Raw genomic sequence first — 26,913 nt, forward strand, 5'->3', positions numbered from 1 at the left:
TGTGACTTTAAATAGTTAATATTTTAAATCATTTTTTCTATGTTACTCATCTGGCTTGCTCCTGGTCTCCTAATTTCCATAACTGCATCAGAGGGACCTGGGGCTTCTTTCCTACCAAAATTACATTTTTGTGGTCCCTTTTTATTGGGCCACTCTGAATTTTTTCCCCTTTTTTATGATGACAGAAAGCAAATAATATTATTATTATTATTATTATTATTATTATTATTATTATTATTATTATTATTATTATTATTATTATTATTATTATTATTATTATTATTATTATTATTATTATTATTATTCCTGGTTACAGTAGCAGGCCACAGCACAAATTGTTTTGTGTGTGCTGACTTCTTTAGCCTGTTAGCTCAGTATTATTCAACCAGTAATTCTGTTTAGACAACCCAAGTGTGTAGCTATCCTTGCCACATCCTAGTACAGAGCAGAAAATTGTGAATGGATGAGAGAGTTCATTAAATCAATCATGAAGTGATATGGTAGGAAGTTCCCCAACGTGATTCAATACGTAATTTATTTCAAATTATAACAGTGCCAAGACCTATCAAGTGTGATCAAAGTACATTTAATAGTTGCCTGGTTTTGAAAACAAAACCCCCAAGCCACCCACATAGCATTTCACAGTTTATTATCTGTTTAACACTGGAGACTCTGTTGGGAGCCTTATCGCATGTGTTAATATACAGAGCGTAGGCATCCTAAGGAGGCCTTATTGTAGCTGTGACTTCTCTTCCCTTTTCTGTCTCACCAATGAATTTGTCTCCCTGTGAAGTCTTGGAAATTGCCATCTGTGATTTGGTATCTGGAGAAGAGTCTCTCTTTACATGCATGACTTCTAACTTTACATGCATGGAATGTAATTGACTGATGGTTTTATACCTGGCAACTATCATAGTATCATAGTATCAGTCAGGGTTGGAAGGGACCACAAGGATCACTAGTTCCAACCCCCCTGCCATGGGCAGGGACACCTCACACTAGATCAGGCTGGACAGAGCCTCATCCAGCCTGGTCTTAAACACCTCCAGGGCCGGAGCCTCAACCACCTCCCTGGACAACCTATTCCAGGGCTTCACCACGCTCATGGTGAAGAACTTCCTCCTCACATCCAGCCTGAATCTCCCCACCTTCAGCTTCATTCCATTCCCCCTAGTCCTATCACTACCTGAGATCCTGAGAAGTCCCTCCCCAGCCTTCTTGTAGGCCCTCTTCAGATAATGGAAGGCCACAATTAGGTCTCTTTGGAGCCTTCTCTTCTCCAGACTGAACAGCCCCAACTCCTTCAGTCTGTCCTCATAGGAGAGGTGCTCCAGCCCTCTGATCATCCTCGTGGCCCTTCTCTGGACACCTTCCAGCACCTCCACATCCCTCTTGTAATAGGGGCTCCAGAACTGGACGCAGTACTCCAGGTGGGGTCTCACCAGAGCTGAGTAGAAGGGGAGAATCACCTCCCTTGACCTGCTGGCCACACTTCTCTTGATGCAGCCCAGGATCTGATTGGCTTTCTGGGCTGCACATTGAGAGCTCATGTTGAGCCTCTTGTCCACCAGCATCCCAAAATCTCTCTCCTCTGGGCTGCTTTCCAGACAGTCACTGCCCAGCCTGTATTTGTGCCTGGGATTGCCTCGACCCACATGCAGGACCCTGCACTTGGTCTTGTTGAACCTCATGAGATTGGCTTGTGCCCACCTCTCCAGCCTGTCCTTGTGTAAAGGAAGTGAAAGAACTCAAAAGTAAACAAAATGTGTTCTTCATATAATACATATTTTACTTTTTTTAATTACATGAGAAAGTTTTTCTGTTCTTAACTTCTCTTGGCTAGCAGTAGCTCAGTGTCTCGGTACTGTTTCTGTCCATGTTGTACTGGTTGTTTTGGAGGCTTGCCACACTTACTTGGGTCACACTGGCAAAAGAAGTTGCACTGAGTATTGTTTATCATCATTAAATGGTTTTCCTGATCTTGTGTCCAAAGATGAGAGGCATATAGTGCCTTAGTTAAGCTTACTGTTTTATGGTTCTATAAATGCAAGTGAATCGTGGGGCATGGAAGAGTTCACAGTGTACAATTTCATTTCATAACAATCATTCAAGTTAAGTTGTTTCAGTTTGTTATGTTCCCTTATTGTCTGTTCATTTTGGTAAAGAAACAGTAATTGGCTAAAATCAAATCAAGAGTGAGGTATTGCACCAGTGATATGTATACAGCTTCTTCCTCATCCTGTTTCTGTGATACAACTTGTTTGGTACTGCTATTATTGATCTTACTCTTGCTTTACTTTGCCTTTGCATCACTTCTGTCTGTGATGCTGTGCCTCCTGCTTCTCTGCCCAATTTCACGTTATTAAATCTACTTAAATAAGTATTGTGACTGGCTGTCCTTGAATCTATAAAGCTTTGCTTCAGAGAGAGAGATGATAGTGTTTGGTGATGTAATATGGTGGGATCTACAGCTAGTTAAAGGCTAAACCTTTTCAGATTTGTTTTAATTTATTTAAATATGTTACCAGATTTTGTTAATGTAATCCTTGAGACCATGTTGGCAAATAATTTATTTTCTTAATGAGAGCTGCTGAACCAATGAGGGCACAGGTAATATTATTATACCATCCAGACCTCAGGTTACATTTGACGAGATTTTAGAGAAGTCATGTGTAATACTTTCCTGTGGGGCAAATCTGCTCATGTTACAGTTGTACAAGGTCAGGCCTTAATTTATCTAGCAACTGTGTATTTAATTTTAGAAGCATCACAGGACACATCAGCTTGCAGGGCACCATTCCTGGCTGTTCAAAATGCAGGCCCCAGAGTAAGAGTGGCAAGATAATGGGTTGAAAAGGTGAGAATATGTGGTATGCTCGCCAATTAGACTAACAGAAATAATTAAATCTATGATATTTAATAGACTGAGTCCAAATTTAGGCTGCTCTTATGTCTTTTATTGCTATGAATAACCTCTGCATGCCTAAGGGCCTTCTATTTATAGAGAGCAAATCTAGGATTGTCTGGTTTATTTTAAGGATAAGAAATTAGAATAACATTAACACAGAACTTTAAATGTGTTTAAAAGTGGTGAACATGCTTCTCTCCAAGGATAGACACGACTTCCATGATTAGCAAGAAGTTCAGAGTTTTTTTTTCAGTGAAAAAAACATAAACTTAAGAGAGCAAAACTTTTTGTTTTCCCTTATTATAAGGAAAACCGCAGGAAGTGATACCTAGTTTTTCAGGCATAAATAGAAAACATATCAGTATACTCCAAATGGTGTTTAAGAAAAATACTGATAATACAAGCACTTGTTTAGAGTAAGCATTTGGCACTGTTTCTAGTGATTTATTGCCTGAATCTGGTAATTGTGAAACTTCTGTAGGTGAATGGAAGAAGGTTTAGCTGCTGAGCATTTAGCCTTTTTGCTGCCACATCATGTAATGCAGCAGGGACGTCTCTGCTGCTGCTCAGTGTACCAGCCATGCTCTTATATTCCACAGTGATCCTAGTGGAACATCCATGCTTCAGTCAGATCTTGTTGCCTCAGCACAGCAGTGATATAGCAAATCAGGATCTCAAAGCATGTATAGACCCCAGGCCATGTGTCCAGCACTCGTGCTGTGGTTAGCTTTTTGTGTTATACTTACTCTGCCATGTCATAATCCCTTGTTACCTTTCTAACTTTCTCATTTGGCAATATGTTATTAATTTTTGTGGCATAATTTGAAAATAGTGCATAGAGCAATTCTGAAATACTTCTCATCTGAGACCTTTCTGGTTAAGCTTGTTTTCAAGCAGAGCTCTCTGTTGCCTGTGGCATTATTAGTTCTGGGGAATATAGCAAAGCAGAAGGTATCTGACCAAATGGTTTTGGATGTTGTATGACTGCAAAAAAAGAAAACAAGTTTTTATGATTACTGGTAAACTTGATTTCTTTGATTTTGGGGAGGTAAAGTGGAGGTAGAAAAGCAATACTTTTTTTTCCAGAAAAAAAAATATCTTGGTAAATGTCTCTCTGTGCTCTTAACTCTTCTGGGCATTGGTGACATTGGAGGGTATTGATCACCTCACAGGCCTAAACTCTATATGACTGTCTTTATAAAGATACTGTAGTACACCAAACCAGTGTTTTTTCATAGAGTTTGCAAGGAGAGGACCTAAGGCTTCTGTGTCTTTAGTGTCCCTGCCCATGGCAGGGGGGTTGGAACTAGATGATCCTTGTGGTCCCTTCCAACCCTGAATGAAACTATGAAACTATGAAACTATGAGTCCTTTCAGTTTAGGCTTTAGGGCACATATAATATGATGGGCTATAATACAAGAATTTTCAGTCTCAATTTTCCTAGGGACAGCAATTTCCATAGGGCTTGCAGAGTATGAAGGTCCATCCATGTAGATCTGATAGCATAAGCATGATTCACTAAAGTGATACTTCAAAAATTTCAGCAGTGGCATGAAGTGTTCAAATGGAGGGCTTTCAGAATGCAAAGATGTGAAGAAAGGAGAGGTAGCTTCTGTTCATGCTTAAGCTGTTGCAGAGGAAATGCGATTATGAATGTTACACATTTTCCCTTAAATTATGTAAATTAACTGCTTAGCCTCATTAGTAGCCACCTCCCAACTGCCAGTGAAATGTTGATTTACTGTAAAATGCACTTTCTTTTTAGCTGATGGCAAGAAGAGGTTGTAGATATGTTTATTGACATGCATTTCTAAAATTGCTAGTCCAAAATTGTTGCCGAAAGGATTTGCCAGTCCTCCAAACGGTTTGTATTCATGGGTAAAATGTTGGAAGCTTTAAGGTGCATCAGAATTGGAAAAGTGTTTAAGAAAATGTGAAGAAAAATGCACAAAAGAACCTTGTCTGAGAATTCTCCTGCCTGTCAGTGAAGTACGTTGACAACAAGAGATGAAGAAGAGTGACTCAGCTTCAAGGCCTTATTCATGATGAGAATTTACTCGTGGCAGCATTTAGGAAAAAAAGACACAGCTACTTTGTTCTGTGTTTTGGTTCTTTATGTATCATTCACAATACATTAATACTACATTTTACACTTCAAAAACCTACAGGAAGATGGTGTAAAGAGCAACAGACCTTCCTATTATAATTTACTAGGAAGGTGTTTTGTTGTTGTGATATCACTAGCAAAAAAAAGCATAGTGAACCTAAGCCATAGTTAAAGTTGATATGAGCACACTGAGTTTAAGCTGGTGACTCTAGTTAAAAGGTTTGACATACTCTGTTACTAATCCATGGAGCTTTCCAGTTGCACTCACTTCTTGAAAATAATAGCTGTCATGGCTTGACCATCATGCAGCTGCTGTGAATGTCTGTTAAACTTCATGACTGCAGGAGTAGTGCGGAGACTCCAAAGTCCTTAGTCTGCTTTCCTAGACCATGCCTTGGCAGTGTAATAATGCAAGATTTGTGCTTGTTTTGTGGTTTAGGTTTTTTGGGTTGGTTTGGTTTGTCTTTAAATATACTGACGATCATTAAAGGTGATAATTAATGGCACGTGAGCATTGCGATGTTTTGTTGTATAGCTACCTGCCTGTGATGTCCAAAACTCTTGTTAACATCAAATAGGCTTTGCATTTGGTATGACTTCTCTCCAATTCCTTGCTTTTTATTTATGAAAACACTCCTATCCAGCTCCAGGAGAGGTGAGTACTGGTTACAGCTTGAAACATTTAATAAAGTCATAGAATGTGTTGGGTTGGAAAGGACCTTTAAAGGTCATCTAGTCCAACTTCCTTGAAGTAAGCAGGGACATCTTCAACTAGATCAGCTTGCTCAGAGTCCCTTCCAGCTTCACTTGGAATATTTCCAGGGATGGGACATCAGTCTGGGCAACCTGTTCCAGTGTTTCACCACCCTCATTGCAAAAGAATTCTTCCTCGTATCTAGTCTGAATCTGCTTGCTCTTAGCTGAGAAAACATTTCCGTTTGTCCTGTTGCTACAGGCCCTGCTAACAGTCTGCCCCTATCTCTCTTACAAGCTCCCCCTTTAAGCACTGAAAAAACAGTAAAGTTCTTCTGAATTCAGGACTGGATGATGTGTCAACATCTAAATTCTAGTGGTATGTTGGCTTTCACATGATGAAAACCTGTGTCCAAACAGCACTGGTTTGTGGATCCATCATGTATTTGCTGCCATTGCCACCCTGGGGGAAGGAAGCAAGGAGAAATGCTTTTTCCCCTTGCAAGAGAGTCAACTTAGTTCAGACCTTCTCTGAAACAATTTGATGTTTGTGTAAACCCTGAAAAAATACAGTGTGATCACCCTTGTGATCATGTGTGATCAAGCCTTTCATTTTGAATTACAGACCCTCTATAATTTTGTTTGTGTTCATAAACTCCTTGTGAATGCCTGTGTTGGATAGGAATCTTTCATGAGGTAAGAATTTTTACTGTTCATCTATTGGAAACATATGTTCTCTGACTCAATTGCAGCTTTCTAAAGCAAAGTGCCTCTTTATGGTTTACAAAATTGTGCAGTGTTTGTCTATATGACCAATGTAGTGTGTGAAAAATCAAAAAGGCTTTTCCTGATTGGCATGTCTTGTAAATGTTTCCAGGGTTGTTTCCCGTTAACATTTTTAAACAGGAAATAAACTTGCCAGAACGTTATTAAAGTGAAATAAATGTATGGCAGGGGGGCTGGAACTAGATGATCCTCATGGTCCCTTCCAACCCTGACTGATACTACTTGATCTTAAAAATGCCTTAAGTGGGATGTGATTTTTAGCAGTATATTTTTGTGTGAATTTCAAAATAGCACATCATTAGAATAGAACAGAATAGAATTAACTAGGTTGGAAGAGACCTTTGAGATCATCGAGTTCAACCTATTATCCAATCCTATCTGAACAACTAAACCATGGCACCAAGCGCCCCATCAAGTCTCTTCCTAAATACCTCCAGGGATGGTGACTCCACCACCTCCCTGGGCAGCCCATTCCAATGGCCAATCATTCTTTCTGTGAAGAACTTTTTCCTAACATCCAGCCTAATCCTCCCCTGGTGCAGCTTGAGACTGTGTCTTCTTGTTCTGGTGCTGGTTGCCTGGGAGAAGAGACCAGCCCCCACTGGCTACAACCTCCCTTCAGGTAGTTGTAGATGGCAATAAGGTCTCCCCTGAGCCTCCTCCTCTCCAGGCTAAGCAACCCCAGCTCCCTCAGCCTCTCCTCATAGGGCTTGTGCTCCAAACCCCTCACCAGCTTTGTCGCCCTTCTCTGGATTATAGCTCACTACAAAAAAAAAGATGGATGAAACAGAAGATTTAGTTGAAGATCTACTCACTGAGTATGCCATCCAGCTTAGCATTGAAGAGTCAAATGAGGCCAAACCACCAGTTTCTTCCAGCTGTAATGGCAGGTACTGTCATTCCAGTATGTCTTGGAGATGATACCATATTTTAACAGTGTTTTGAGACGTTGATATTTAGTGCTTTATGTCATGCTTAAAACAGTCCTTAGTTTGACTAGTAAGCCTCCCTCAGTGAAGCACTGTCTGAAGCAATGACTGTAAACAGTGAGTAAAATAGAAATGTTGGGATTTATTTATTTCTTTCTCAAACATTTCTGAAGCCTCAAACTTTAAAGACAATAAATTTAGATTTGTTAGTAGTCTGTTTGCTCTGTAATTGTAACAGTATCCCAGTCTTTCTATGTGCACTTAGATACATGTGTACCAAAAAAGCCAGACAAGAATAACAATAAAATCCCACAGGAGTCTTCAGCAAGGGTTCATATATGACATTAAAGTTATATTTAGGGGTGGTTCCCGTGATTAGGAAATGTAGGACTCAGCCCAGCTCTATGGGGTGATAAGATACTTCCCTTAGCTTTTCAGGCCATTTACCCTCTTAAGAAAAGTGTATGTTGAAAAAATGCCTATTAAGAGAGAGCTAAATGTCACCTCAAAAGTTCTGTGGCAGTAGTGAAATAAATATATTTTGTAGACTGCCCTGTCTAAAATGGAAAGAAACAGAAATTTAAGTTTTGGGAGACTGATAGCCTTTCCTCATATCTTGTGGGATCTAATGAGAGTTTGAGTCTAATGGGGCTTCTCTTGTAGGACCAGAATCTCCCTTATCTGTGAAGGTTCTCAGCAGAGCCACTGGGCACTCTCATTGGTTGCCTGTTGTGTTTCCTGTACAATCATAGAATGAATAAGGTTGGAAAAGACCTCAAAGATCATCAAGTCCAACCTGTCACCCAAGACCTCATGCCTACTAGACCCTGGCTTCAAGTGCCACATCCAACCCCTTTTTGAACACCTCCAGGGATGGTGACTCCACCACCTCCCTGGGCAGCACATTTCAATGGCCAATCACTCTCTCTGTGAAGAACTTTCTCCTCACCTCAAGCCTAAACTTCCCCCAGCGGCGATCCCCAGGCGGGCTGGTCCTCCCCAGTCCGCGCCAGCACTGTCACTGCCCGCACCGCACTTGGCGCAGCCGCCTCCAGGTGCCTCCTGGCATGGACCCGAGGGGTAGTAAGCGACGTCGCTCGCGGTGTGACAGACCTCATACACGCTCACTAGGGCAGCAAAGAAGCTGACAGCGGGAACTAACGGCGCCGCCACCAGCCCCAACCGGTCCGACCACCTGTGATTTGTTGTGATTTTTTGTTAGATCTGCTCTATTTTTTTAGCATGCTTTTATCACCACAATATCTCAAGGAACTAGCAGGCATCAGCGTTTAAATTCCACCTCATGGAAGTTTTATTGTTAAAAACATTACAACTATTTTTCAGGGAAAACGGTGCCTACTTAATTGGTGAATATCAGCATTCTGATGCCATCACATTCTCATTCACTGTTTAAGGTTTCTGAATCTAAAGGGCTTGTTTCTGTAATGTGGGCAAATACAGCTTTTTTTTGGTCAGTTTCAGAACACTTTACAAAATTAGGACTTTTATCAGGATAGCCTGCAGCAGGAATTGCACCTAATTTAAGAACTTGGGATACTCTGAAGGTGTAAGTTAGGAGGTCACAAGGCTAACTAAGATTGTAGTTGATGTATTTAAAGGAAAGTTGGCTCAATTGAGAACCTAATGGAAAATATTGAATAAACGATGTAGTTAATCTACTTTTTGTTTGTATTTTCCATTTTCTGCTCTCTTTTTTTTTTTTTTTTTTTGATAGTTATGTGCCACCTAGTGAGGAAAATAGGAAAATTGTAACATCCATAAAGCAAGGTAAAACCTCTAAAATAAAATAGTCCCTTTGTAAAACAGCTTTCCATATATTATTTTCCCAACTGCATCTCATTTATCTGTTGGATTTTTTAAGGTCAAGTATTTGGGCTCCAAGAACTTGTGAAACACAAATATGCTTTGGATGAAGCTGATGAGAGAGGGTGGTTTCCACTGCATGAAGCTGCAGCTCAGCCAATTCAGCAAATACTTGAAGTCATTTTAGATGGTAAGGTAAAAATATGCCGCAAGATAACACAAGATAAGGGGAGCAGCAAAGAAACAGAAAAATGAGCAATCGACAGCAACAGACTAGAACTGTTTACTCAAAAAAAAGTATGCTCAAGCCTTCCATGGCAGGTCTTGCTTATGATGTTTAAATATTTAGGCAAATTTTCCTTTGGGGAAAGTTGCCTCACCATCAAAGAATTTGGATCGTTTTTAATGTTTTGTTGAGAAACCTACAGAGGAAAAGTCACTATTCAGTGTGTTTGGCAGTACTAGTTAGGTTAATTAAAAGTAATTTTCATAAAGACTTAGCATTTCTTAGGATTTCTGGCACATGTGTATGCATTAACAGCTTTGTGCTTTAACTTTATCTTTTCTCACTTTCTTCTAGCATCTTATAAAACAATGTGGGAATACAAAACATGCGATGGAGAAACACCGCTGACGCTGGCAGCAAAGGCTGGCTTTGTGGAAAATGTACAAACCTTACTGGAAAAGGGTGTTTGGCCCAACACCAAAAATGACAAAGGAGAAACTCCACTTCTTATCGGTATTTGCCTCCTCTCCCTGTGTTTAAGCAAAGTGAATGGGTGGCACTTCCCCTCAGCTAAGTACTCCTGCTTGCTGGTGTGGTTTAGATGCTGGTCATCTTTTTAAATGAAACTAAATGCCCAGCACTTGGTGACTGTATGGCATTCAGTTCAGCACTTACTATGCATTAGGTGATCACTTAGCTGATTTTAAAGATACTCCCTATGCTTTAGGTGATCACTGAGATGCTCATAATAAAATGAGACCTATATCTTTTGTTCAAAGTACCTTCTCTGTATCTTCAGGTGCTACCAACCTAATCCTGCTTGACCATCTTAAGGAACAAGTAGGGTACAAGAATAAGCTGTTGCTTTAACTTGAGTGTGCCTTTTCATGACAGCATACCTGAAAGTGTAATTGTATTGTTTTCTTCCTTTTAAAAATGTCTTCCTTCAAGCTGTAAGAAACAGCTCTTTTGAAATGGTATCCACTCTGATTAAACACAACTGTAGTATCCACCAGCCATGCGCAAAACGTTGGTCAGCAATGCATGAAGCGGCAAAACAGGGACGCAAAGATATTGTTGCCCTTCTTCTGAAGAACGGTGGAAATGTGAACCTTAAGGATGGATATGGAGTAACACCATTAGGTGTTGCCGCTGAATATGGTCACTGTGATGTGCTGGAGCACCTTATTCATAAGGGTATGTAGTCAGGTAAAAGGGAAATACACCTCTGTACTGGCATATGCCTTCCCTAATTACTGAGTGATCATGGTAAAGGTGAATGAGAAGGTTTTGTTTCTTGGAAGGAAAGGAAGCCTGTATGATTGTCTCTGTTAGACTGGAGTGATGCTCACACATTTCCTTAAAGCATGTGAAAAAGTGGCAGAGTTGGTACCAATCCATTTCAATTGAGGGGCTTACTGCTATACGTGCTCTTCTTGCCCTTCTTTATTCCTCTTTATCCCTTTCCTCCCATTCTCCCTCCCATCCTCAAAATTACATTGTTTTTAATAATGTAATTATATAATGTAATTAATAATGCAATTATAACATATACAGTTAAAGCAGACCCCACTCAGATGAGCATTTGCACTTGTATCTTTACAACTCCTGTTTTGCTTTTGGGATGTAAATTTGCCCCTGGAAATATTTCTTGATCTAGTAAAATTTTTACTTACATACGCCTGAAGATGAAGAGGAAAGTACTTTGTGCTCATTTTTATGATGATCTGCAAGCCACTTTGGATATCATCGTGAGTTCTCTATCCTCCTTCAAGGTGGAGATGTCCAGGCCTTAGCAGACGATGGTGCATCAATACTATTTGAAGCAGCTGGAGGAGGTAATCCAGACTGCATAGCCCTTCTTTTGGAGTATGGCGGAAGTGGCAATGTGCCAAATAAGGCAGGACTGCTTCCCATACACAAAGCAGCTTATGAGGGGCATTATCTGTGAGTATGAGCTTGGACTTTACATTTTCTTTAAGATACAGTGTGGCATAAGGTCACTCCTTAGAACTTAGAACTTACTCCTTAGAACTAAGTGAAACAGTGAAATAAACACAAGGTCTTCTCTGACATTGTTCAACCCTGGTGTTTGTGTATTTGTGTAAAGTGTCTAGCTGGTAATGTAGCATATAGCATAGGGCTGTTTTCTTTATGCAGGGAAGCAATACCTAACTAGTTTTATTCACTGTTTTCTAGGGCCCTGAAGTATCTCATTGCGGTCACCTCCCAAACTGCCATTCAGAAAAGTGGGTTGAGCCCTGTTCATTCAGCAGCAGATGGTCAGAATTCACAGTGCTTAGAGCTGCTCATTGAAAATGGGTTTGATGTCAATACTCTGATGGCTGAACACATTTCAAATGGTTATGATGATGAAAGGAAAACCGCACTGTATTTTGCTGTTTCTAACAATGACATACTTTGCACTGAAATACTGCTCAAAGCAGGGGCAAATCCAAACAAGGATCCTTTAAACTGTCTTCTCGTGGCAGTGAGGGCTGGCAACCATGAAATTGTAAGGCTGCTTCTCTCATACGGAGCAAATGTCAATTGCTATTTCATGTTGGTTAATGATACACATTTTCCCAGTGCCATTCAGTATGCCTTGAATGACGAGGTGATGCTGAGGCTGTTGCTCAATCATGGATATAATGTGGACATGTGTTTTGACTGTATGCATCAAGATATCTTTGGAAATTCTTTTGTGTGGTCAACTCCAGAGGAAGATATTCTCCCCGGGTGGACTTCTTCCGTAATAAAGGATAATCCAGTAAATACCTAACTTTCCTTCCTTCTCTTCACTTTGCTCTTTCCATTACCCAGCTTTAAAGATTACAGGTTACAGAGCAGAACTAAGATTAACAGACTGGCAAAATCCTTGTTTTAAAAATCCCCTAAAAATAAACCAACCAATTTTCATCTTCTTCTAGGAGGTGGAGGAAATTCTGTACATAGAGTGGATTTAGTTTGGGGCACATATATTAGCGATTCAGAAAGGAAGTTGTAAGAAATTATGTGTCAGGATTCAGGAATTTCTGTTCCTGTCCTAACCAGTGGAGCACCTGTACTTCCAGAAGGATCACTGTTGAACAAAACAATATGGAATGGAATGGAATGGAATGGAATGGAATGGAATGGAATGGAAAATAGGTTGGAAAAGACCTTTGAGATCATCAAGTCCAACCTATCATCCAACACTATCTAATCAGCTAAACCATGGCACCAAGCGCCCCATCCAGTCTTTAAATGCCGCAAGTCAGAGCAATATTGTAATAATTATTGGCCTTCAGGCCTATCCAAATGAATTAAAGGATCACAAAAATTAATCATGGAAGAAACTGCCTTTTAAAGTAACCTACCTAGGCATTAGTTTATTAGTGTTAAAGGTCATTGCTAATATTTTGTTTAAATTATCTTATGTAATTGCTTTGAAATGTATTATTTTGGCATTCCTCTGCATGTATTTTGAAATGATGACCTGATATGTTTTTCTTTTCAGTTCTGTGACTTTATTGCTGTTCCTTGGTTGAAACATTTAGCAGGAAAAGTGGTTCGTATTTTTATAGATTACATGGATTACGTCCCTCTGTGCACAAAAATTAAGTTTGTCTTAGAAACACAAAAAGAATGGCCAGAGATACGTCAGATACTGGGTAAATATTTAACTTCCTTTTACTGATGTTAAGATTTATTAGTGGAGGCTTTATTTGCTTATGTCAGATCACATTCATCATCATACTAAGAACCAGGTTGTGTCTCTCATCCAGTCCTCAGATTGAGACATATATTTACCTGTTGCCGGTAGTCATAAATTAGTTAATTGGACTGGAATGTGTTGGACTGGAATATGGCAAACAGGCATGGGTGAGAGTTAACCTCCTACGGAGTATCACTGTTGTGTGGGAAGCCCTTTCAGTTAAGCAGGACCACTCATGTGCTGTTCAAACTCCTTGTTAACCCTTGTGACACGAGTCATTGCACTGCCAGAGGGCACAACTTTTTAAATTGAAGAATATAATTCACACTTCCATCCCTCTTTTTGCTCTCTTGATCCTTCAAATCTATTAATCATTGAAGGGTTATTAAGAAGACGTGGGTTAGATCCCATTATGTTCCAGGTGGTGATGATGAGCATACCATCACAATCTGTGTACCATTATTTCACAGTGTCACACAGTATCACAGTATTACCAAGCTTGGAAGAGACCTCAAAGATCATCAAGTCCAACTTATCACCCAAGACCTCATGACTAGACCATGGCACCAAGTGCCACGTCCAATCCCCTCTTGAACACATCTAGGGATGGTGACTCCACCACCTCCCTGGGTAGCACATTCCAATGGCAAATGACTCTCTTGGTGAAGAACTTTCTCCTCACCTTGAGCCTAAACTTCCCCTGGTGCAGCTTGAGACTGTGTCCTTTTGTTCTGGTGCTGGTTGCCTGGGAGAAGAGGCCATCCTGGCTACAACCACCCATCAGGTAGTTGTAGAGAGCAATGAGGTCTCCCCTGAGCCTCCTCTTCTCCAGACTAAACAACCCCAGCTCCCTCAGCCTCTCCTCTTAGGGCTTGTGCTCAAGGCTTCTCACCAGCCTCGTTGCCCTTCTCTGGACACGCTCAAGTGTCTCGATATCCTTCCTAAACTGAGGGGCCCAGAACTGGATTTCCTAACTCTGATTTATATGATATAAATCTAGAGTTGCCATTTCTCATACTGTAATTGGATAATAGTTCTTATGTATGCTTCACATTAGGTGGTGATAGAGTTCACTCACCTTAACTCAAATCTGTTGGGGAACATATTAGATGTTCTCTTTGCATGAACAAGTTTTATATACTTTTATATACATATATATATACTTTTATATGCTTGTATACTTTTCCTCATCATTTTCAGTGCATCCTGATTCAACATCAGCCATTAAAGAGTAAAGCATTTATGATTAAAATTGGTACCCTGTGTTTAATTTTGCTTTGATACTTTACAACAGAATGCAGAGCAACTACTTTGTTTTTAGTGTCACAGGTGCATCAAAATAATTTGGTAGTCTTAAATACTGGTATTTCAATTACCTTAAAGGCTTTTGTTACCTTCAGGAAGGATAAATTGAACTGTGTTCTTTGGTGTAAATTCTGATAAGAAGTATTTGTTTAGAAGACTCAGCAGGCCCAAGCATGGTAAAGGCTGGTCCTGCTGCCTTATTGATACAGCAGAAATGGAAGGTGCTACAGCTGGCCTCAACATGCAGCTTTTAAGATGCACACCTATGGAGAGGAGAGATCATTCATCAGTTACCACTGATTACACTAAATAAGGTCCTCCCTTAGGTGTTCAGATGGGTGCTTTGGAGACAGAAAGCAATGTGTATATTTCCAAAAGTAAGACAAAAAAAGACATGTGTCTGATGAAAAAGGTTTGATTAGTGTCAGCAGCAGGTATCAGCACAAATTTAAAGTGAAAAGAATGGTGTTTTATTTAGAAGTAGCAAAACAATAATGCCCCAAGGTTATAGATTTTGATGTTAATTCTGTCAGAGCAAATTTTGGGATTGTAAACTGGCTTACAGCCATTAATAATGGCATTGATTTTTCCCACTGTTTTTCTCCCACCACTACTTTTAGATAATCCTCGCCCATTGAAACATCTGTGTCGTCTGAAGATACGTAAACTCTTGGGGCTAAGGAGACTCCAGAAACTGTCATCCATGAAGAAGTTTCCACTTCCACCGGTTCTCAAGAACTATATCCTGTACAAAGAATATGATCTGTATGGAGAAGGGCTACGTTTAGAGTAGTTTTTTCAATAACTGCAGGCAGTCTGTAACCTGACTCTTTTCCTCACAATTTTTTACTAGCTATGGAGCTGCATGGTGTTTTATATACAGGCGGGTATATGTTTATCTGTTTCATATACATTCACAACATTCTGGCACTCAGTGTTAATAGCTCTTTTATGGGAACAATTTTTGCTTAGACTCACAGTATGCCTTGGTGTCATGGTGTGATGCTTTAGCCCACATGCACCAACAATAAAGCACAGCTAAACTCAGCTGGAGAAGCTAATTAATGCTGTGTTTTACAAGCAATGATGAAATGCAATGAATATATACAAAATATACAGTATTTACAATATTATACAAGAATTTACAGGAAAGAACATAAACACCAATGCTCCTGAGGAGGATCCCACCTTGGGTTCTCCCCAAACCTCTTTCCTCCTCCTTCCCTTTCTCCTAGTAGTTAATTAGGCAAAAAAGGAGAAAGAGAGAGAAAAGGATAATAAGGGAAATTCGTTAGCTCAAAGCAGTTGTTAAGAAAGTTAGTTTCTTTTATCAGTTTCATTCCAGGGTCAGTTACATGCTGTCTGGCCAAGAAATGAAAAGTCAGGCAGGCAGACTGAAGCTGGAGTGAGTGAGAGAAAGAATGTGAGAGCTATTTGCTATGGTACATATCACATCTGAGCAATGAAATTCATTTAGAATTAACCTTTGTTTTCCTTTTTACACCTAAACATTCAGCTAGAGAATTCTGCGGCTGTCTTTTTCTTAAAGGCATAGCCTAACCTGTCACAGTTGGGTTGGAAGGAACCTTCCAAGGTCATCTTATCCAACCCTGCTGCAGTGAACAGGGACATCTTTAAGCAGATCAGGTTGCTTAGGGCCTCATCAAGAGTGATCTTGAATTTACCCAAGAACAGGGCCTCCACCACATCTCTGGGTAACCTATTCCAGTATTTCACTTCCCTCATTGTGAAGAACTTCCTCATAATGTCTAAACTAAATCTGCCCTGCTCCATTTTAAAACTTCATGTGGTCCCATAGATATGGACAGATGGGCAGAATCCAACAGCATGAGATTGAACACATCCAAGTGCCAGGTTCTGCACATCGGCCACAACAACCCCATGCAGTGCTACAGGCTAGGGTCAGAGTGGCTGGAGAGTGGCCAGGCAGAGAGGGACCTGGGGGTGCTGGTTGAATGTAGGCTGAACATGAGCCTGCAGTGTGCCCAGGCAGCCAGGAGGGCCAATGGCATCCTGGCCTGCATCAGGAACAGTGTGGCCAGCAGGAGCAGGGAGGTCATTGTGCCCCTGTACACTGCACTGGTTAGGCCACACCTCGAGTCCTGTGTCCAGTTCTGGGCCCCTCAGTTTAGGAAGGATGTTGACTTGCTGGAGCGTGTCCAGAGAAGGGCAACAAAGTTGGTGAGGGGTTTGGAACACAAGCCCTATGAGGAGAGGCTGAGGGAGCTGGGGCTGCTTAGCCTGGAGAAGAGGAGACTCAGGGGTGACCTTATTGCTCTCTACAACTACCTGAAGGGAGGTTGTAGACAGGCAGATGTTGGTCTCTTCTCCCAGGCAACCAGCACCAGAACAAGAGGACACAGTCTCAGGCTGTGCCAGGGGAGGTTCAGGCTGGAGGTCAGGAGGAAGTTTTACACAGAGAGAGTGATTGCCCATTGGAATGGCCTGCCCGGGGAGGTGGTGGAGTCGCCGTCGCTGGAGGTGTTCAGGAGGAGACTTGACAGGGTGCTTGGTTGCATGGTTTAGTTGGTTGGGTGGTGTTGGATGATAGGTTGGACACGATGATCTTGAAGGTCTTTTCCAACCTGGTTTATTCTATTCTATTCTGTATATGTATATTTAGGCTCCTCTGGTGGCCCTGAACCTGATCTTCCATTACAGTGGGAGGGACTCTTCTGATCCTCAAGTAGTGGTCTACAACTAATACATTCAAGGTCATGTCTCAACACATTGTACTGTCTAAATACAGGTTAAAATCAAAGTAAGGATATTAGAATCTTACACTCCAAATGGGAATTCAGATTAATAAAGAATAAAAGAATTTTCCTGGTGGACGTTCCAAGAAACATGGTAAAGTTGCTGCTCTCAGTTTGTAGCATATCTGTAAAAGAAAATAAATGTCTAATTTAGTTTGGCAAAGAAAAATCAGTAAATGCACATCTCCATTGTGTAATTGGGCTGAAATGTAAAACATTTAGTGCTTTGAAAACCACAGGCCCATTATAAAATTCTCCAAACACTTCAGAGATTATTTTTAGCTATTTTTCCAAAGTGTTTACTCCCAGGTAGAACAGCTGTGTGTGCCATTACTGTATGTTCTAATGCTTGGCAAAGTTTGAGGGAATTTAAGTAGGCTGTTTTAAAGAAAGATTAGATTTTGATGGACAAACAAACCTGGAAGTGGAGCAGTATATCCCTTTGGCTGAGAAGTGTTGCCATGCCGTAACGTTAATTATGCTTCGTACAGAAATTGACAGATCACTTCTTGACTAAACAACATCCTCAGTCCTACTGTGATACACTTGGCAGAAAAAACAGATTACTTGTGAAAAATTTTTAAGTATTTGGCATCTTGGCCAGGCTTCTGACAGGAGGATGCACCAGGTGACTGGAAACTCCAGGCATGGGTTGAGCACAGGGTGCCCAGTGAACCCAGCACAGCTGTCTGCAGTCAAGGCTTCACTGACCAAAACATCCTGGACATACCAGGCTAAATGCACCTATGCTGCATAATTTATAAACTGATATTACTGTTTGGGAATTCCTAAACAAATACAGGCTTAATAAGTCTTAAATAGTGGCCATTTAAACAAATGCAGTGTCCACAACACAAGAATCTGAGTAGTCACATACCTGATACGGTATACTGCAACCAGCAAAGGAAACATGATCAAACAGGGCTTTGGACAGAAGATTTAAAAACCCTTTCTGTGGCTAGAGCCAAATTCCTTTTGTAATTTTAGTTCACGGGCCAAGGTTTATATTTAGGACTTTATGCACACTTCAAGCAATAGTTACATTGCCTGTGGCATCAAAGCATTCAACTGTAGAGTGTTGCCCCAAGTGTTTGACGTATCATGAACTAGTCCTTGGAATGTCATGAGGTAAGCTAAAAAGGCATACCGTGGTGTTTCTCTCTTAAACATCTTGGCCATTTTTGTTGTTTGATACCCTGTTATAGGCTACCTAATCCTATATTAAAGCTTTTCTGTCCTTCAGCACTAAAGTTACTTATTTATTGAAGACTTTCCCCCAAGCCTTGTGCAATGAAGAAAGTACAACTTAATGGGAAAGCATCTTTAATGCTTTCAAAGTGTCAGTGAGCTGAGTGGAGGTGAGAGGGGTAAGACTGTTTTAAATGGAGTAATAGGCAAGAAATACATGGAAAGGGAGCTGTTTACCTTGTGCCACGCTTATGGCACAGATAGGAATTGAACACGAGTCTTTTGACCCCCATTGAATAGCACTTTTATGAAGCTGAGTACTTGTTGGTGGGAGAGGAATTGTTACTGGTCCAGGACTAGTGGTTGTGTGAAAAGTGGCAAAGGCAGCAGCCCCAGCTGAATGAAGAAATTGTAAGGGAAAAAAATAATATATTTTATTAAGTTCTCCTGCTTGGACTATGATTGAACCCTTGCAATGCTGGGATTTAATTTTCTCTGCTATTTGGGTGTGACTCATGGGGTGTTCCATTGCAACCCAATACCATGGCATTCCCACCCTATGGGTGACATTGGCTAGAAGTAATTAAACTCCCTGGCATTGGTTCAGGCATACTCTGGGGTAAGGACTTCTATCAGTTTGGGGACAATGTTTGAAAGCAGAGGTATCATTTGGTCTCTGTTTCTCACAAAATCTGATACAAGCAGCTGCACCAGACTGATGAGCTCTTCAAGGAGCCAGACATTCAACAGTGGTTACATCAGACTTTGCAGCCCCAGCTGTGTTTGCATAACTTAGTGAAGGACCAAACCATAGCTCTGAGTTCTGTAGGGGCTGTAATCTTATGTGTACCATCCAGAAAACTTCCATCCACAGACTACCACCTTGCCTTGGGAGCTGCTATGCCAGAAACTTGTTCTGGATGTCAAGGAGGGGACAGGTTTGCTGTTTTCACTGCAGCAGCTGGTGTTCTGGCTCATGCTTTTTGTGCCCATGCTGGTCTTTCTCAGATTGTTGATGATACTTTGGGAGTCACGCACACTGTCACAAAGCCACAGGCTCTTTTGTGTCTACCTTGGGTAGGACAAAGGGGTTTTTTCCTGACCCTTACCTGGGACTGAAAAAAGCTTCTAAAACATCCAGCTGTATAACTGTGGTTTACATGGAGAAAAGTGACATAAATTCATGACCTCATGTAGAACAGGCCTTGTCTTTTTTTCCTTTCCTATCACTCCTTTTAATTTGCACCTAATCAACAGTCTTCTGCCCTCACCTCACTGTCTTCTATGCAACCAGCTTAGCCTGTCTGGTGTAGTCTGCCACACTTCTGGTCTACCTGCTGAATCAGTCCTTTTAAAGCCTTCTATCTAGTTTGTTTCTCTGTTTGTTTCAGGTGAGCCCTAGGACTGATAGACCTTTGCTCAGGAAAATTGAGAATAGCTTGTTCTCTTCCTGACCTTTCTACCAGAAATTGTTTAGGTTGCAGTAACTAAAACTGCCACCTTGCCATCCAAGGTGTCTATCCTTCAGAGGCCTTTTTTCCACCCTACAGATGATGACCTTGATTCAAGAACACACCACCTGTTTCCAAATGCATGGAACAGTCTTCAGAGAGATTCATCACAGTTCTTTACCAGAACAAATGCTGGATAAATCAGAAAGAAATATATGGGTACGTGCACCAAGTTACTATGTAAGGCTGTAAAGGTATATATTACAATGGGAAGCATTTTCTCTAAAGTGCTCCCTCAACTGTCACTCACACCAGCAAAGCAAGTACTTAGGTAGGAGAAATAGTCTCTGGGGAGCCTGTGTTTTGTGCTTTTCCTGAAAAGCTGTAAAAATACATTAGTAAATTGATAGTCATCATAAGACAGATACAACAGTGTCGCTTTGGTGACAGGTATTTGCATTTAATTTTCAAAATTCACATTTTCTTTAGAAATCTCTGTGTTTGATTGAGCAACACCATTGCCTTTTGTCTGCATATTCTGTGCATGGTAGATATAATGCCCAGAACTCCCATCATAATTGATACAGACTATATTAAAAACAGATATAAATAATGACAATATAGATTTTACTTACTTGGTAGTGCTGCTTATATTTAACTCCCTATGAGTTATATAAGGAACAGGGAAGTCATTGTGCCCCTGTACTCAGCACTGGTTAGGCCACACCTTGAGTACCGTGTCCAGTTCTGGGCCCCTCAGTTCAAGAAGGACATCAAGACATTTGAAGGTGTCCAGAGAAGGGCAACAAGGCTGGGGAGAGGCCTTGAGCGCAAGCCCTACAAGGAGAGGCTGAGGGAGCTGGGGTTGTTTAGTCTGGAGAAGAGGAGGCTCAGGGGAGACCTCATTGCTCTCTACAACTACCTGGAGGGTGGTTGCAGCCAGGAGGGAGCTGGTCTCTTGTCTCAAGCAACCAGCACCAGAACAAGAGGACACAGTCTCATGCTGTGCCAGGGGAAGTTTAGGCTGGAGGTGAGGAGAAAGTTCTTCCCAGAGAGAGTTATTAGCCATTGGAATGTGCTGCCTGGGGAGGTGGTGGAGTCACCATCCCTGGAGGTGTTCAAGAGGGGATTGGATGTGGCACTTGGTCTAGCCATGAGGTCTGTGGTGACAGGTTGGACTTGATGATCTTTGAGGTCTCTTCCAGCCTTGGTGATACTGTAATACTGTGATACTCAGCCAATCTGCCATGGAATCCCATTTATGGGAAACCCACAGATCACAGCACCTGTATTTCCAACTGCTGTATTGGAAAGGTTAGATCTGTGCTTCAGTCGTTTAACTGTCTTTACATGTGCAGTGTAAAACCCACAACCGAATAACTGAACCTGTGAACGTGAATACATTTTGTAAATAAGTTGTGGTGGTGGTGAAGATTCCACTGCCAGGAAATATTAATTATAAAATATATAAAACTATACAATTTTTATTACATGCTTACATTGGCTGATGTAGCTTATTTTGTTATGCTTCTTGGGGAGGGTGGGTGTGGAATAAGGTAACTGAAGATGCCTAAAGAGTATCTCATTCAAACTGCACTTCCAAACCCCTCACTTTGTGCATGCAGCAGTTCCCCTGCTACTTTTCTTTGCAGTACAGTGGCCTCTACTTCCTGTCCAAACCTGTTGAGCAATGTTGCAATGTAATTCCAAACAGCTGCTGTGGTCATCCTATGGCTGTATATCAGCAGCGAGTGAAAACGATTTCTATATATAGTTTGTAAATCTGTTGGCAATGTTTGTAAAGCACACTGAGATTCTTCCTGAGGGATAAGAGCAGCTATATGAAAGCAAGAGCATTAAGATCATCACTGTGTTAAAAGAATTTATTTAAGTCCTTTTGGTGTAGCAGAAACTGGCACCAAGGAAATGGTCGGTCTGCTGAGATGTGGAGAAGCACTTGCTTTGAGCAAAACCCTGGCAGGAATACTTTGTACAGGTTCATCTTGCACAGTTATTAACAAACATGACATTGTACTGACACAAGCAAATTAAAAGGTATTGTCTGTCTAGGAAAGAAAGAAAACTGGGAATGGAAATTATGTCTATTTAATTAAATTTATTTGTCCTACTCATCTTCCCTACTTTAGCCTGATTCAGGTAGGCAAAAGCAGCAATGAACTCTGAGTCTGCTGCACCCTTTTCACCCAGCTTCATATGTCTCTGTGTAATCAAACAGACCTCCAGGATCCATGCATGAAAGACACTGGGTGCCTGTACAATGTGGGTAATAATTTTTCCTTGTTTTATTCAGAGGTTAAGGAATTTGGTAGTCCAGAAATGTTCTTCTTTGTACCCAGATTAATTTCCCTTCCCTCCCACCCCCCCAGCCGGTGTCTCCCTGCAGTCAGGCTGACCTCTTGATTCTCATTCCAAAATTCATCCTATGCTCTTCATATTGGCAGCACTATTAGAGCCCATTATGACCCTTCTGTTTTCTTCATAATCAAGGCAACCCGTACCCCCCCACCATCACAAAACATTATGTTAGTGGTTGTCCCATGGCTTGGTGGTATACAGTGTTATATATAGAGATTTCTGCTTATGTCCCCAGCAGGTATTTGGAGTCCTGTTTTCAGAACTAAACTGAGCAATAAGGCATCCCACATGAACATGTTTCTGAGTGAAAGCTGATCACTGTTTGTGGTGAGTCTGAGCTGTTAAGCTAGACCTGGAATCTGCCCTTCTGGTAGCCTGGGGTATGCCGCAGGGGCTCGGCAGGAGAAGTCCATCTTTGAATTAGGATGCTAAGTTTGATTTCCCAACAAAGACTGGGTTTGGATCAGGGTCAACTTTAAGCTTACCCCACTTTTTGTTTCTCCAGTACAGATGGAGGGAAAGATCTTTTTCTCCTGTGTGACTCCCTGTTTATGGCATCACTAGACAACAGAATCATCTGGCATAGGGGAAAGCAGCTTCAAATACCTTGGGTGCATTCTTTATCCCTTTTGCTCTGCTCATACCACTGTTAAATGTAGGTGATGACACATCCTTTTCAGGAACAGTACAGTGTCTGCAGTTTTCACAAGTTACACCATCCTCCCTGTGGGAGAGTGCTACAGCTTGTCCCATCAGTCTGCCTCGCAGTCCTGTTTCGATGTTGCTTGCTGACCCTTTGTCTCTCCAGGCCGATATGAGTTCTGCATTCAATCTGTGGCTGTATAAACAGCATAGAGAAATTAAGACAGACACATGTATATATATAACAGTTGATAGAGGGGAGAGGGGGAAGGCAGGCAGCAAGGAGTGTGGAGGCAGGACACGGGATGATCAGGGAGGGGGGGACAGGAGAGCAAATAGGTGCAGAGGTTGGTGCAGACAGTGAGGGGCTGTGGAGGGAGAGAAGGCAAGGGGAGCCAGCAAGGCCAGGGATGGAAAAGGCAGCGCAGCAGCAAGGAGGCAGGAGAGGAGAAAGGAAAGAGCTAATGGGCTGGCAGCTGGGGGTCTGTGTGAGGTGGTAGCAGGAAAAAAAACCTGGTTGAGGAATGAGGAGTGCAAAAGTGGTAGGGAGAAGTGGGAGCAAGCACCACAGGCAGAAGGGTATCAGGAGAGAGAGGGAAAGCCCAGACGTGCTGTGCTGCATTGTTTTTAATGTGCTCTATGGCAATTGGACTCGTTCCTGCAGTGTGGGACTGCAGCTCAGTATAAGCCAACGCATCTGTCTGACAGGCTGTCCTCAGGAGTCGTGACTGAAATAGCTGCAGCCCTGGAGCCGGCTGTCTCCCGTGCCTCAGGACAAGGTTGTGCAGCCCTCTCTTTGCTTGCCTGTAGTTTTCCCTGAACTCACCCAAGTGCAAGTAAAACTTAAACTGTGGGCTTTGCCCTGTTGGGGGGGTGAGTACCACCCCTCAGATGTTGCTCAAGTAATTTCAGTCACCAGGCAAACATGCATGAATTGTGGAAACACATGGGAAGCAAAACAGTTTCCTAGGCTGCTGCTTGAAATAGTTAATTGCTTGGAGAGAAAAATACAAACCCAACAAAATCAATAACAAGCATTTAGAAGTGTTTCTTCTTTTAAAACCAAGAAAAGATTGAATGTCTTTTCTGCAATCTATATGCTGAGTGGTCTCTGATACCACCTGAAGCTAGGAACCTGGATACCAGGCATCTGCAATGGCAGAGTGAATCGTGCTCCTATAAAATGGGTGCTCTCCATTCTCATTTTGTCTTTGGCCAGGTCCTGAAGGGAGCAAAATCTTTTAATATTGAGTAATGAGTTTTCAAGGCCAGTACATGAAACACTTTATTCTCTGCACACAGTACTTCAGCAAGGCATTAGAGAGGTGAGTTTGGTTTTTCTGTGAGGAGATGGTGAAACACTTTGGAGAACTCTTCTCAAACTGCTGTCAACACAGCCAGTATTAACTCGGCCTCACCTAATAGAATCATAGATTTTTTTTGTTTGAAAAAGAACTCTAAGATCATCTAGTCCAACTGTCACCCTAAGACCACTGTGGCCATGAAACCATGTCCCGAAGAGCCATGTCCACAGGTTTATTGAACACCTCCAGGGGCAGTGACTCCACCACCTCTCTGGGCAGCCTATTCCAATGTCTGAATGCTCTTTCAGTAAAGAAACTTTTCCTAATATCCAATGTAAACCTCCTCACACTACTCTTTCCTGCTTCTGCAATGGAAAGCAGTTCATGGTGCTAGCACAAGGTCTCCTAAATTGTTTACAATGCAGTCCTTGAGCACACAGCCTACCATGTCTAACACAATACTCAGACTGCTGATTTTTTCCCTATTGTTTTTTTAGAAATCCAAACACATATAATGCCTGAGAAATGAGACTATGAAACAGTAACAAATAGTTTCAGGCAGGAATGCTACTAATAGGAAAACACAATTGCTTCCTCCTTTTTTAGCAGAGTTCCTGTCAGAAGTGGCACAAGTCATTTTAATCATCATTAAATAATTTGAGTGCTAACCTGTGATGTGGACTGTTGTGGTGAGCATCTTCAGCAGTGGTTGGTGCCCACAGGAGCTGAGTCCATACCAGCTGAAGTGCTGCATAGTGACCAATACCCACAAACAAGGAATTCTAAACTCAAATCTAGTGGGTACTTTCAGTCTTAAAGTCTCTGTACCACTATTCTTCCCCCTCACAAAGGAGGAGGTCTTGAAAGTACTACTGGACAGGTAAAGCTATTGGTAGTCAAGGGGCAAACCAAAATGCTGAAAGGCCGTTTCTTGAATGTGCATGATCTCTCCTGTACATTGAACAAGAGTAAAGGTCCTTGAGATTCATCACTCTAGGGTCAAAGCAAATGATTTCAGAATTATGGAATTAAAGACCATACTGTGCTCATCAACAAGCAAGGAGAAATAACATCCACACATTTTCTGACCTGGGAGTACTTAGCTTTACGTTTTGAATATCCTTTTTGTTGTGCTGCTTTTCTGGCTAACTCAGAATCACAGTATCACCAAGGCTGGAAGAGACCTCAAAGATCATCAAGCCCAGCCTCTCACCACAGACCTCATGACTAAACCATGGCACCAAGTATCACAGTATCACTAAGGTTGGAAGAGACCTCAAAGATCATTGAGTCCAACCTGTCACCACAGATCTCACGACTAGACCATGGCACCAAGTGTCACGTCCAGTCCCCTCTTGAACACCTCCAGGGACGGTGACTCCACCACCTCCCTGGGCAGCACATTCCAATGACTAATGGCTCTCTCGGTGAAGAACTTTCTCCTCACCTTGAGTCTAAACTTCCCCTGGTGCAGCTTGAGACTTGTGTCCCCTTATTCTGGTGCTGGTTGCCTGGGAGAGTGCCACATCCAATCTCTTCTTGAACACCTCCAGGGATGGTGACTCCACCCAATGATGACAAAGTGAATCATTGTCCTAGACATACTGAAGAAATAGAATTGCTTGGAGTTCTATTATACACATTTATTTAATGACAGTTGCAGCACTCACAATGCATAGTTGAAAAAAAAAAGCGCTTGCTATCTTTTCCTGCCATTTTACAGGATTTGGCCTAAGCATCATTTCTGCAAGTGCAGCTGAAAGAGTGGGCACAACCCACTGGCTTGTCTAGACACAGAAGGTTCATCACAGTATCTTACACTGTGAAGGTAGCACTCTTAGATGCATAAGCCAAACTATTTTGTATATTCCCCTTTTTATTTTATGCAAAGGTTTGATCAATTTAAATGATTTGCAGATATTTTTTATTTTAAGAGGAATTACATTCTTAGTCTGTTTAATGTATTTTGTGTTTTAGGGAAGACAAAGCTTGTAAGATTTATTCCCACTTCTTGAGCCAGCTAAACTGCATGGAATTCATATTTAAAAATTTTTGAAAGGAAAAAGACTATTTCTTTATGAAAATCATGCTCCATCTCTCCTCTCCTTTGCCAGTAAGTGGGTATGAATAATAATAAAACTAAATGATCAGTTTGGCTAAACATCATGCATCAGTTCAGCTGTTCAATACATACTAACCAAAAAGAGAAGAGCAATACTTCAAACTATTCTCACTTGCATGTCCATTAAAACCTCACTTCACTTGCTACAAACAAACCCATTGAGTATTACCACTTAATAGTAAGGTTAATATATGTTGTTACAGATGTGCTCCTATTTCCCTCTCCCATACCCATCTTTTTCTCTGTCTTTCTCTTTTCCTCTCCTTCCCTTTCTCTCACAACACAGGTTTGCAGATATTGCTGACCAGCTTATTTCAGAAAATGTTGCTAGTTTACCACAATTCATTGCTAATAAAGAAAGACAAAACAAAGAACAACAAAACAAAACCCCAAACCAACCAACCAAACAAAAAAACTAGTATTAAATGTGACTTTTCATTCAATAATTTCTCAGAATCATAGAACACATTGGGTTGAAAGTGATCTTTTAAAAGTCAGCTAGTATAATCCCCCTACAGAAAGCAAAGACTTGTTTAACTAGATCTTACACTGGAAGATATCTATCTACAAAAATAAT

General features: G+C 41.3%; 1 protein-coding gene across 6 annotated transcripts; it reads left to right on the forward strand.

Annotated features, from left to right (window-relative positions):
• The first annotated feature begins 2,730 nt into the window (after positions 1-2,730).
• On the forward strand, positions 2,731-26,683 carry ASB15 (ankyrin repeat and SOCS box containing 15). Of its 6 annotated transcripts, none has more exons than XR_010990730.1 (14): positions 2,731-2,857; positions 6,335-6,405; positions 7,255-7,385; positions 9,160-9,212; positions 9,307-9,438; positions 9,829-9,987; positions 10,426-10,671; positions 11,250-11,421; positions 11,674-12,244; positions 12,974-13,127; positions 15,097-15,223; positions 17,121-18,611; positions 19,992-20,111; positions 26,623-26,683. XR_010990730.1 is itself a non-coding variant. In XM_068165475.1 (12 exons), exons 3-12 carry the CDS (start codon positions 7,273-7,275, stop codon positions 17,137-17,139), a joined length of 1,746 nt encoding a protein of 581 aa, XP_068021576.1. In that variant the 5' UTR covers positions 2,731-2,857; positions 6,335-6,405; positions 7,255-7,272; the 3' UTR covers positions 17,140-18,869. The 6 variants fall into 6 exon arrangements, 4 of the variants coding, with proteins under 4 accessions (XP_068021576.1, XP_068021550.1, XP_068021584.1 ...); XR_010990729.1 differs by lacking the exon at positions 26,623-26,683 and adding an exon at positions 26,192-26,298; XM_068165475.1 differs by lacking the exons at positions 19,992-20,111; positions 26,623-26,683 and having other exon boundaries at positions 17,121-18,869.
• Positions 26,684-26,913: the final 230 nt, after the last annotated feature.

This window comes from Melanerpes formicivorus, unplaced genomic scaffold (genome assembly GCF_026170545.1).
Source record: "Melanerpes formicivorus ecotype bairdi unplaced genomic scaffold, bMelFor1.0.p_v2 SCAF_3, whole genome shotgun sequence".
Taxonomy (NCBI): domain Eukaryota; kingdom Metazoa; phylum Chordata; class Aves; order Piciformes; family Picidae; genus Melanerpes; species Melanerpes formicivorus.